Consider the following 12,880-nt stretch of genomic DNA (forward strand, 5'->3'; position numbering starts at 1 on the left):
ATCTCCTTCAAGTGTTAAGGGTTCACGAATAACAGATAGAAGCAGGGCTAGGGGCTTAGAGAGGTGAAACCGTCAGCACCTTATGAATATGCATGAAGTGCGTGGGGAATAGGAAGCGTCCGTCAAGCGGTCAGGGGTCGTAGTCCGTTGAGTGACAAATGCTTAAAAATTGGTTTGCGCAACGCGGCAGCGGCAACTCCCGAGTAACTCAGCTTGTCCGAGCGGTTGAGGCTGCTGGGGATGGTCTCGGGACCTTGGGGTCTGGCAATGTAGCCCGGTGTGTGAACTGAAGTAGGGCCTTCCCTGGGACTGCGAGAGGCATATCAGTTGTGCGTTTGGCGGGCAAGCGGCGGTCTGGGAAAATCTCCAAGCACGCGGTGGGGAGGGGGCAACTGACCAAACATGCCTCATGAATAATGCAGCAAGTCGTGGGGCGGGCTTTAGGGGAGTTTAGGGGCGTGGCCAAGCGCGTAGCGTTTGGAGGAGCAGTTCCTCAGTGACGCCAGGATCCTTGAACGTTTGGGGGCGTGGCAAGGAACTGGTGGAGAAGGCGGGCTTCACCACATGTAGGCGTGGCTAAATGTGCAGTGTTTTTAAAGGTGATTTTTTTTTCCACTGGGGGTGGGCTTCCTGCAGGTGGGATACGTGGCCATCTAGGTTGTGCTGGCAAGTGCGAACAAACATGTTCGTCGTCGCGGACTAGCAGTGTACAAACATGTCGGAGACCACGGCCAGTCTCTCATAAATTGCACACCCTCGCGACTGGTCGCGAAGCTGAGAGGGCTTTGCTGGGTTTAGGATAAAGGTGGGTTTCCAGCGCTCCCGGCGGCGAGGCTACTTTCGACTCATGAATAATGCAGCAGGAATCGTCAGGTAGGAGGAACCTGCCTGTGAGCTGGGAAGGGGGTGGCCACCTGCGCACGCGCGTGGAAGTTGTTTGCCAGGAAGGGAAGTTTCTTAGAGAGCTCGGAGGCGTGGCCAGTTGGCTGCGCGAAGAGCAGTTTTAAGGCTAAGACTGGCCTCGTGAGACCCTTAGGGAGTGGCCAGTTGCGCTGCGGTTATTTTTTTATTTTTTTATTTTTGCAGGCGGTTCGGAACGCGCAGGAAGGCGGAGCTAACCTCTCCGTGAATAAAGCAGCAAGACTCGCAGTCTTGCGGCCCGAGGGCGGGCCTGTAAAGTGCTTGGGGGCGTGGCCATCTGTGCGGGCCGCGGGCAAAAAGTTCCTCAGCTCTGTCAAAGGTGGCACGCGTGCCCGGAGTGGGGCGTGGCTATGCTGGGCTCATGAATAATGCAGCACGTCGGCGGGCGGCGGGGCGGGGCGGACCGGCGTGCGGGCGCAGTCGCTGAGGAGGGGGGCGGGGGAGTGATGGTTGCAAGATGGCGGCGCTGAAGGAGGCTCGGAGTTACGGGTTGTCGTGTGGGCGCGTGAGCGACGGCAGCAGGGTGTCGGTGTTCCACGTGAAGCTCACCGACAGTGCTCTGAAGGCTTTTGAAAGCTACCGGACCCACCAGGTGAGCTTTGCCGCGTCCTGGCGGGTGGGCTGCGCCGTGGGGAGACACTTGCTGGGACCTGTGGGGGACAAGGCCGCGGGTCCACACCTGGCGACACCTTGACCAACCCCAGTGACATCCTTAAGGTTGACTCTACTCTTGACTCTTGTTATAAAACAGGTCCTTTCTACGTAGCCCAGGTTGTCCCTGAACTGATGGCCATCCTCCTACCTTAGGTTCTTAAGTGCTGTGATGACAGGTGTGTTTGAATCCACTCTTAGAAGGGGTAGTTTAGGCCGAAACTTACTGCCTGGCCCCAGATCCTGTCACCTCATGTAGCCTTGTTTCCTCCGATACTTTTGGACAAAACTGTTGTGTTTTTCTCACCGACTAAGGTGGTGGTGTTAGCGTGTTAGCCATGGGAGGGGCTTCCTCCGGCTGGTCACTCCGGAGGAGGCAGCTTGTATGTACCACACTTGGTTCCTTCTTCATATTCACTCTTTTTGGTACTGCCTTCTGGCTTGAGAGTGGCGTTAGGGATCCTGGCAGTATCCCTCTCTCCTGGGCCTCACTCTGGGTCACACCTCGATGCTCCACCCAAGCCTCAGCATCACCCTGCATCCATCCACTGGGACAGAAGTTGCAAGTCCCCAGGGGAAGTGACTTGAGGGTTCATCTTACTAAAGTGACTGGGGTGTTGGGTTTGTCTCTGGGATGTGTGTTTGCCTGTGCTGGCGCAGGGGGTGTTGACGGGTCGAGTGAACAGAGAGTAACTAGGAAAGAATGTGGTTTTCTTCCTGCCCGGGACATGTGCTGCACTATTGGCCAAGCCAGGAATTTATTCCCCATCCAGTGGTCTGGGGAGCCTACTTCTTCCCAAATATTTTCCTTTCACTTCTTTGAGCCACTTCCTGCCTGTGCCCAGGTCTTAGTTTTCTCCTTCCTAGACTAGGATTGAATCTCTTTAGAAAAAGTCATTTTTTCCCTTGTCGAAAAGGTCCCTCATCCTGAGGCAGAAAGTGCCCCTGCAGGTGAGAAGGAAGAGGTGGTGAGGATTTGGGTGGCAGCCACTGAGTGACTGGCCCAGCCACTCTTCCTGGTTTAAATTCCAATCTGGAGTCTTTCCCCTTGGGCCATTCTGACTAGTCCTGGAGGACCAGGGCCTTCTCAGAAACAGCTGGGCCAGAGCATGAATCACCGCTGTCAGGTGGACTTGGTACCTGGTAGCAGTAGCTGGCCCTTGCCCTGCTACCCCAGCAGCCTCCTCCAGCACCGCTGTCATACTGTTATTTTTAATTTTGGGTGTGCGTTACATCTCCTAACTAAGCCTGATCTTGTGAGGGCGCTTGTGGAATTGCAGGCCACCATGCTTGTCCCCAGCGGAAGCCAGCAATGTCTAGCCATGTGACTACCACCCATGGCCTGGGCACCGTGGCTGGCAGCATTCAGTTTTGGGACAGTCCAAACCTGTGTTTATCTGGAAAGCTGACAGGGCACTTAGTGGCAAGGCAACTCTAGAGTGTAATCTGTCATCAGCCTCAGAGCTCTACTCTGTCCTAGGCTGCTGTCAAACCCCTGACTCTTGGCACGAGGTGCCAAGGTAGCAGACAGGCACCCACCACCTCCAGCCCAGCTTCAGAGACACATATAGTTTGTTTCTTGTTTTTAAGTAGAGTCTCACTTAGTAATCCTGGTCTCTAGCTCCGGGAGATCTACCTGTCACCTTTGTTACATTGATGGTGTGTGCCACTGTTCCAGCTTACTCTGAGTGTGGAAGGGTCTGAGCTGACACAGTGGTAGCTCTGGTGGCAGGAGAGGATAGGTTTGGGATGGAGAATCATGGGGAGGGACTTGGAGAAAATTGGGTGATCAGAGAGGCACTGGTCATCAGCTGATGCTCACAGGGCCAGTACCACCTCTTGTCCCTGCTTTGAGTTAGTGCCCCACTAAAATGCAACAGTCCAGGTCGGTCCCTTTTGCTTTTCCAGCAGCTGGGTCTTAAGTCTGCTGGGCACTTGCTTACCACTGAGCGGTGCCGTCAGCTCTTACTTTTATGTTTGGTTTTTCTAGACAGGGTGTCTCTGTGTAGCCCTGGCTTCCTTGAACTCTGTAGACTAGGTTGGTCTGGAGCTCAGAGATCTGCCTGCCGCTGCCTCTGAATGTGGGGGTTACAGGTGTGCGTCACCACTTTCCAACCACTTGATTTTATTTTTTCAGGATTTCTTTACCGCTTCTGTATCCCAGGCTGGCCTTGAAGTGAGGACCCTCTGACCTTAGCTTCCCTGTTGACTGTCATGCCCCAGTACCATCCTGTCCTTTAGTTTGAATTACCAGGAGCTTTTTCTTAGCTTTAGGTGTAACCAGAGCAGGGGTTGGAAGGGAACTGGCTGTGGAAAGGGTATGTGTGGCCTGGTAAAGAAGCTTGTCATGTTGGGGGGAGGGAAGTGTGCTCTTGCCTGTACTGGCACAGAAGGCCATGCCAGTTTAAGGCACAACCATAGGCATGGCTGGAGCCAGGGACCTCTAATATAAAGATAATATTAATAAATAAAAAACAGGAAAACCGTCTGCGGTCCCAGGGCTGGGTAGGATGAGGCAAGAAGATTGGGAATTCAAGGCCAGTCTGGGCTATGAGATCTTTTCTCAAATAAACAATCTAAAAAGTCCTCAGACCAAACTGGTGCTGCTGTGTGTTTTTGGGCTCTGTGGGTGTGGCTCCCTCCTCCTTCCAGGACAGCCAGTTGCTATTGAGAGGCATGTTACCTGAGAGCCGTGAGGTGGGGCCCCTGCCTTCACCTACCCCACTGTAGTTCATCATTGCTGGGTAGGTGACTCTGTGGCCACATGCCCTCACCCTGCGTTTGTGGAGAGGCATGGAAAGATCAGGAAAACTGAAGGTTCTAGCGGGGTCCATGTGGCAGGGTTAAGAACTTTGAGCATCTGTGGGCTAGCAAGGGACAACCTCCCCCAATGTCAGTCCCTTCTGCAGTCTTCAGAGTCTCCACCAAGAGTGGCTCTTGCCTGTATCTTCTGGGCCCATCCTTAACCACCTGCCCCCAAAGAAAGAAACACCCCTTTGCTGTCAGCATACACCTTTGGGCCCACATGCTACCTCTCATGCTACACCTGATGTTTGGGAGGCAGAGATGTGTGGGAGATCCATCAGGATGGGTATCAGTAGGGAGCAAAGTGAGGGCTGCCATGGCCAGAGAGGGCCCAGAGGAGGGCAGAATGCCCTGGCTCACTGTGCTATATTTTGGGAAAAATCTGGGTGTTGGGCAGGAGGTCCCAGTTAAGCCAGCTCCTTTCTGGTGTGGCTGTCCTACCCCTGGGGATTCCAGCCTTTTGGAATTACCAGGACCCTGCCCTGGTCAGAATGGACTAGTGGCTCCCACTTTGTTCTGAGGCAGATGAGCCTGGAAACAGCACCTTATCCCCTTCTTCCCTGACTCCTTCAGTGCACAGCAGACTCAGGCCATTCTGCTAGTAACCTTCGAGCACACTCAGTGACTGAGGGGCTAGCTCACCTCACTGGCATGTCTGCTGTGGCCTGCTTATTATCCCTGCCAACCATCCCAGTCAGCCCCATAGGGGAGCAGGGTCCAATCTTTAGGTCACTGGTGGTGGCTTCCCAGGACCTCCAAGCAGGGAGGTGGCTCAGGAGCCAGGCGTCAAGGCCTCAGAAGGGCTGTGTTTCTGCCAGGCAGAGTGAAGCATGCTGGTTTGGGCATCAGGAGTGTGACAGCCTGTGCCTTTGGCCTCCTGGGGAATGGGTTTCCTGTGTGTGTTGCAAGGATGGTTCTGAGGCTGAGTTTCTCCAAGGCCTTTAACAAGAAGCTGGAGTCTTGAGTGGGTGATTGGTGTGTGTACTGGGGACCAAGCTCCTCCCTGGCTACCGTGACCCTTGACTGTGCTTCCGGCCGCCTGGCTGTGGCCGCGGCGACTGTGTGTAAACAGCAGGCACTCAGAACCCACCCTCTGTTGACTCATCTGCAGGCCAGAGTTCATCACCCTGCAAGCAGTTTGACAGCACACGGGGATTGTGACATCCTGGTGTCCTTGAGGGAGGAACTACCCAGCATGGAAAACACGGCTACTTTTTCCCTGCTTGGTCCTTAGGCCCAAACCAAACCTACAGGAGACCCAGGGACGGGGCAGCAGGGCACAGAGTCCTGCTGCTGTTGATCTTGATGCTCTGAGCTACACAGCTTGGTTTTTTTTGGTTTTTTTTTGTTTTTTTTTTTTTTTGTCAGCTCACTCAAGAGTGTCTTCAAGTGACTTCCTACCAGTAGGCAGCTAGGGTAGATGAGTATTTTTTTCTGTTTTTATTCTTTCTCCTCTTTTTAGACATGTGTTATGTAGCTCAGGCTGGCCCTGTCCTCTGTTTCCTGCTTCCCAAGTGCTTGGGTGACAGGTCTTTGCCACCACACCCAGTTGTTGTGTCACCTTTCAATAAAAAGAAAAGCTGGTGTCCAAATAGGCCATTCTGAGGAGTCTGTCCCACACTCGGTGTCATAGCCTTGTGCCCTTATGGTGTCCTGCAGACAGGAGCCTCTCTGGCCAAAGGGGAGATGTGTCTCCCCACTGAGTCACCAGGCCCAAGGGGTGGGGGTAGGGCTGTCTTTAAAGTGATTGGGAGTCTCCCGGTGTCTGTTTGCAGCACGTGGGAACCTTCTGAGCTCAGCTTGCAGGAGGGAGGCCCACGGAAGACAGTTGTGACTGTTCCTGCAGCACAACATCGCACTCCAGACACACTCTTCCCTAGCACTAAGTAAGCGGGTTATCGTCCCTTAAGCCTCAAAGCCTGTGTGCCTGGCCTCCACAAAACTGCCGCTCAGCCCAAGCTCTCCTGGTTGCTCCATTTTGCTTTTTTATTTTGTGTGAATGGATATTCCACCTGCATTCTCAGTGCAAGATGACGGCTTCGGGGCCTGAATCTAGGGTTACAGATGGTTGTGGGCCACCATGTGGGTGTTGAGAACTGAACCTGAGTTCTCTGCAAGAGCAGCCAGTGCTCTCTGCTGCCGAGAGCCACCTCCCAGCCCCTTAGTTTTTTCTTTACAGTTCTAGGGGTGAAACCGACACACTAGAGCATGCCAGGCAGGCAGTGACCACTCAGTACCCCAGACTCTAAAGCTTTTCATTTTGATCTCTTCGCCTCCCACGCTATACCCAGCAGGTCTCCCTGCCCCTTGGTCAGACAAATATTCTAAATGTGGTCCATGACCCTGGGGAGGGCTGCTGTGGGGAACTTGAGAAGAGGCACACTGGTGTGTGCTCTGGGTGAAGGTGTCCTAGGGAAGAAAGGCCTATGAAGGCAGAGGCCTGTGGTCTCTTGAAGGAAGCTCTCAGTGCTAGTCACTGGTGTGGCCCATGGGAGAGGTACGCTGAACAGGGAGAGCCAAGCTGGAGGGAGTGGGGCCCAGAGGAGGCCATAACAGAATCTTCAGACAGCTCTGAGGCCTGACCTGGGACAGTACCTGGGAAAAGACCAGAGGACCAGAGAGGTATGTGGGACATCCTGGTGTCGGGTCCCAGAAGGTAGGTCTCTCTTGGAGCCAGGTGGCTCAGAACTCTGCCTCCTCAGTGCTGGGATGAAGGTATGTCCCATGAGCCTGTCTTTCCTTTTTCCTTTCCTCATTCCCTCTCTTCTTTCTTTCCATCCTTTTCTCCTCTTTATCCCTGTGTCTCTCCTCTCCATTTGTATTCTTTCTCTGTTTGTGGAGATGGACCCTTAGGGCTTGGACTATGCTAGGCAGCTACTTATCATGGAGTAGCACCCCAGGCCACATGTGCGCAATTAGAATTTTTATTTATCATTGTGTGTGGACAACTTGCAGGAGTTGGTTTTCTCCTACCACAACTTGGGTCCTGGGAATTGAACTCAGGGTGGCAAGCGCCGTTCCCCACAGAGCCATCCGGTGAGCATCCTATGTGCAGTTTGAAGATGATTTCAGTGGGTGGAGTAGCCTCTTCCTCCTGGCTCTCAAGTGACTAAGCATCAGATGTCAGGGTCACCACATTATATTGGTGTTGAAGCCCAGGCTGGGGTGAGGACTCCTTCACCTAGGCTGGTGGAAATGTAGAGGTAGTTGGAAGGCCTCAGTGGCTCTCAGGTCACACCACTGGCTAGCTGTGTTGGCAGCAGGCTTTGTAGCAGCCCTCCTAGGACTCTGAGGTGCAGATGCAGGTCCCTGGAAAGGCAAGCTCACTGTGGGGATGCCACTCCTAACATGTTCTTCCTCATTTTTCCCCAGTGACTGTCCTGCATGCTTGGATAGGGTATGACAAAACCATGTATATCCCTCTCAAAAGGCCTAAAGACTGTCACTGATTCTGGCAAAGTCACTGTGCCACCCTGGAACCTTGGTGTCTCTGGGGACAGTGGGATATTGCCTTAGAGGTCTATCTTATTTTAATAAAGACATGGCCTCTCTTCTTACTAGCACTTTACCCTCTGGAGGCAGAGCGGTCAGTGCTGGGCCTCATGTGTCCCTGCCGCGGATCACTCAGGCAGTAGCGTGGTGGATCTCCTTGGGAGCCTGTGTGGCTCCCTCCTGGCAGGCTGCAGGTCATAGGAAAGAAGCCCTGCATTGTTTCCACAAGGTTCACTGTCACCTCCCCCTTGGCATGTGACATGCTTTAGTCTCTCTACCTCCTGTCCATCTTAATGTTTTTTGTTTGTATGTTTTGAGATAGGGTCCACATAGTTCTGGCTGTCCTAGAATTAATTACGTAGACAAGGCTGGCCTTGAACCCATAAAGAACCCACTGTCTTTGCCTCCTTGCTGAACATGCACTACCATGCACATCTTAGGTTAGCTGCAAAAGTGCTGGAATGACAGGTGTGTCCACTGATAATCCCATTATTCCACTGCACCGTCTCCATTCAATTTATCTTTATTATATTTTGGGTTTTTTTGTTTTGTTTTGTTTTTGTTGTTTTTTTTTAAAGACAGGGTTTCTCTGTACAGCTGTCCTGGAATTCTCTCTGTAGACCAGGCTGGCCTTGAACTAAAGGAATTAAACTTCTGGGATTAAAGGCATGTGCCACCTTCCCCGGCTAGATTGGTCTTTTTCTGTGTGTGTATGCACATGCTTGTGGACCTTTGTGCACAGACAACAGCAGTGTGTGGCAGCCGGAGGACAACACTGGAGTTTCTCCTCCCATGTCCATGAGTATGCCAGAGGCCAACTCTGGTTATAAGGTTTGGAGACAAGCACAGAGTGTCCTTTACCACTGGACATTGGGCTTTTGGCTCATGCCTAATAGAATGAATGTCTTCAGGAGGCCAGATGAGAGGAAAGTCTATTCAGCCACACTAGCTTAGTGAGGTGGTGTGATCATTGCCCATTGCTGGAAAGGCGTGCAAGCCTTTGTGTTCCTTCAGGATACAAGATGAGGAGGCCTGGGGAGAGCCTTAGTGACCACTAACCAATGCAGAGGTGAGAGAAGGTGACAGCTCTCCAGCCTTACAGCCTCATGGAGGTGAGCGGGAGGGAAGGGAAGATTTCTGAGATCCCATTTTCGGGCTGTTGGGAGAAGCCCCAGTCCTTGCCTGCCCCTCCGAGTGAAGTGCCAGCTTTCAAGCCCAGGAAACTGAGAGTCTCTGTCCCCAAGCTAGTTGAACTGGTTTGGGGTCTCTCTTCTTCACCCCCTCCCAGCACATACACACTTCACAAGTTTGTACATTTGCCTTTTGAATCAGGGTCTATCAATGTAGCCCGGGCTGTCCTAGAACTTGCTACATAGACCAGGATGGCTTCAAACTCATAGAGATCCACCTGCCTCTGCCTCCCAGGTGCTAGTATTAGAGATGTGTGCCACCATACCTAGCTCCCACAATTTACTATTGTGACTTGACAGGATGCAGGGGGCACACATGTCATGGCATACATACAGAGTTCAAAGGACAACTTTGTGAGTTTGTTCTCTCCTTGCTTCTTTTCTTGAGTTCCAGGAACTGAGCACAAGTCACCAGGCGTACACAGAAAGTGTCACTGTTTGCTAAGCCAACTCTGTGGCCTCCCTCTCAATTCTTTAAGGTAGAGTTTTTTTCCTAGGTAGCCTAGGCTACCCCATAACATGAGGTCCTCCTGCCACAGTGCTGGGTCACAGCTATACCACCAATCTCTGGTTCTTTCCTTCTTTTTCTTAAACAGTGGTTTTTCAAGGAAATTATGCTTCCTGCTCTGGACCTCGTGGTCTTCACACATCCGGCATGACTTCATGTCTCAGCAAGGCTCTAAGGTGATGAAGACATTTGCACCCACAGTTAGTCCCAAGGCTAAAAGGTGGACAGGACCCTCAGGAGAGGTCCCCAGGTGTCTCTTGTCCTCAGCTTCTTAAGGCTTGTCTCCAGGATCCTGATGGTCCAGGGCTATGTTCCTCTTTGATTTGTCCTGCTTTCTTTCTTTCTTTCTTTCTTTTTAAGATTTTTTTTTTTTTTTTTTTTTTTTTTTGGTATGAGTACACTGCAGCTGTCTTCAGACACACCAGAAGAGGGCATCAGATCTTATTACAGATGGTTGTAAGCCACCATGTGGTTGCTGGGAATTGAACTCAGGACCTGTGGAAGAGCAGTCAGTGCTCTTAACCACTGAGCACTGAGCCATCTCTCCTGCCCTTGTCCTGCTTTCTAAAGGGTCCTTTTTGCTACCTCTGCTGTCATGACTATGTAGGGAAGATCCTGTGTAGTGTTCTGTGCTGTGCTGCCCTTGGGTCAGTATATCAGAGGACACTGTCATGGTTGTTTCCCTAAATCAAGGTTGGGATGGCTGTTAAGCTTAGAGTATTGGCTTTGCCTTCCCTGTGGAGCCCCTTCTCCCCCAGCTCTGGTCTCAGGGTTGCACTGAGCTTGGAGAGAGTCCCATGGTTCTGGTGTTGTCATGTCAGCTGCAGGTGCTTGGGAGGGATGTCCAGCTACATCACATGGTCCACATGGCCAACATCGGACTTTGGAAAAGTAGTTACTAGGGATGCTCTCACCCCTGAATACTCCACAAATGCCACAGGACAGTGACTAGCCTGTGCTTCTTGCAGAGGAACCTAGGGGATACCTGGGAACTAGTGAGCTAGGTGACTAGTGACTTTCCCTGTTGAAAATCAGATGCATCCCTGCCCTGGACAGAGGACCCTGGTCCCTGATGAGTTAGAGCACAGTGTGGATGGAGGGAGCTTAGCTCCTACTCAGTTGTCTCTCTGGGTGCTGACTGCAGTCCTCTTCTCTTCCCACTCAGCTCTGTGAGGCCGCTGCCACCATAGGGTAGGTTTAGTGGTCTGTAGGGTAAGCAAGCGTACGCCTGTGAGACCTGAACTCTAGAAAGCTCCTGCTGGATCTGCCCAAGGTCATGTCCTTCAGGTAGCCACCACTCGCCACGCAGGGTGGAGACCTCCCTGGGAGCTGTTGGGGGCAGGGACAGGCCACAGCTAGAAGAGTGCCTTCCTTTCCTGTGGCCCTATTTTTGGAGTTGGCGTGATGCACCTGCCTCATGTTCCAGGAAAATGTACTTGGCTCAGGGGACATCTGAGATGGGGAGGGGATAGCAGGAGCTTGTGCCAGCCCACCCCAGGGTTTCAGCTTCCTTAGAGGGGGATAGGATCCCCTGGTCAAGGACCCTCAGTCATTCCTGCCCCTCCCAGAAATGACAAGGCTTCCCTATTGGTGGCTATCCACCAATAGAAAGCCAGCTGTTCTGAGCAGGCCAAAAGGGGGGCAGGGGGTCACCCTCTCTGCTGTCCCCCTTTTGCTTTCTCCTTTTGTCATAGCACTTCTTCCCCTCCCTCCCCCCAGGGAAGGTGCCCTGTTTTCTCTCAGCTAGGAAGGTCAGGAGTCCATTGCCATAGAGAAGGAGAGAGCCTGCTTTGGTTGATAGGGCCCTGGCTGCTTTTGCTGCAGCTCCTGTTCTCCACTCACATGATGGCTTGGGCTTTAGATGTCATCTTTGATGGCTAGCTAGCTGCCTTGGGACCCCAGGTGCTCCTACCTTCTCTCCCTCCCGTTCTCACCTCTGTGCAAGTACATTGAGAGCCTGGTTACCTTATGTTGTGACAGGAGCAGCCAGCAGTAAGGATGTTCTCCTGGGCAGTGCCTGAAGCTCTATAATGCAGGAGCTGCAGGTATACCCATCCTCTGCCTCACACCTAGTCCTAGGTTCCTAAGGGCCTGTGCAGAGGCCCAGAGAGTCCCACCTGCAGGCCAAATACTCTATCCAAGGTGTAGCCAAGCCAGGACAGAAACTTGGTAGAAGCTGCTTCTTACCCAGTGGTATCTGTGACCCAGGTGGCTAGGCTGAGTTAGGGCCAGGTTCCAACCTATTAATCCCCATGCTGGGGTCACTACTGTGAACCTTGGATATGTCCTAGAACCCTAAGGGTAGGTTGGTGGGGACATAGCTCCAGCCTTTGTGAGGCTGCAGCAGGAATTGTATGTAGCTCTCTGAGCCTTGGCCCTGATCTACCCTGTGGGGCCACCTCTCTCCTTGTGCTTGATAGTTGCCCAGTGATAGCCAGGCACCTTTGCTTTGAAACCTAGGTCCATGACCTCCTTAGGAGGCAGATGTGAAGGAGTGTGCAGCCCACCAGGCTGCCCTGTCTAGGCCTAGTAGTTCCACCTTCCAGAGCAGGCACGTCTTGTCCTCTGTGAGTACTGCTAGCCCTTAGCTACTTGTGATAAAGCTGGAGGCCCAAATGATTGGTGTGCTGGCAAGGGTGATGAGGATGTCATAGTGCCCACAGGCCTGCCCCACTGTCCTCAGATAAACCACTGAATACAGGGGAAGCCCTGTGTGGGCTCATGAGCCAGGTCTGGACTGAGGTGTACCTGGTCCCTGTAGACACATCTTAACATTTGATGGGAAGAAAATATTAGAAGGTAGAGATGTCACCACACTCATGATCTGGAAGAGCCAGTGGTACTACCTTTTTGTGGTCTTGTGACTTTTAAATTAAAAAAAAAGCAAAAACAAAAACCCTAGCCAGACAAGTGACTTACACCTTTAATCCTGGCAGAGGCCCTCTGCAGTCTAGCCTGCCTGGTGTACACAGTGAGTTCCAGGCCATGCAGGACTGCATAGTGAACTGCTGTCCCTGAAAAATGTATATGGGGAGGGGTGTGCCTCAGCATCTCTGTGGATCAAAGGGCTACACATATTTGGTTTTCCTCTTCTCCTTTATGTGGGGTCTTGGGGGTGTTATAAGCCCTTCACACACTGAGCCGTCTCTTGGACCTCTTTTGGTAGTTTTTTGAGATAAGATCTCACTATGCAGTCCAGGCTGTAATTTGTGTGCTCCTTCAGCCTCAGTCTCCCCTGTGTGGGGTCCCATGTGTGTCACTATGCGCAGTGGCCAGTGGACAGGCTTCCTTTGGCCTAGAATATGGTTTCCCT

At 52.4% G+C, this 12,880-nt stretch overlaps 1 protein-coding gene across 1 annotated transcript in view; it reads left to right on the top strand.

Annotated features, from left to right (window-relative positions):
* Nucleotides 1–1,378: 1,378 nt before the first annotated feature.
* ELL (elongation factor for RNA polymerase II) overlaps nucleotides 1,379–12,880 on the top strand; it is a gene marked incomplete at its 5' end in the record, with an annotated part of 47,878 nt that continues 36,376 nt past the window's right edge. Inside the window, one exon of the mRNA XM_080928664.1 lies at nucleotides 1,379–1,513. Within this exon, the coding sequence (XP_080784790.1) occupies nucleotides 1,379–1,513 (135 nt within the window). The remainder of the gene's footprint in view (nucleotides 1,514–12,880) is intronic.

This window comes from Micromys minutus, assembly GCF_963924665.1.
Source record: "Micromys minutus genome assembly, chromosome: 14".
In the NCBI taxonomy this organism is placed as follows: domain Eukaryota; kingdom Metazoa; phylum Chordata; class Mammalia; order Rodentia; family Muridae; genus Micromys; species Micromys minutus.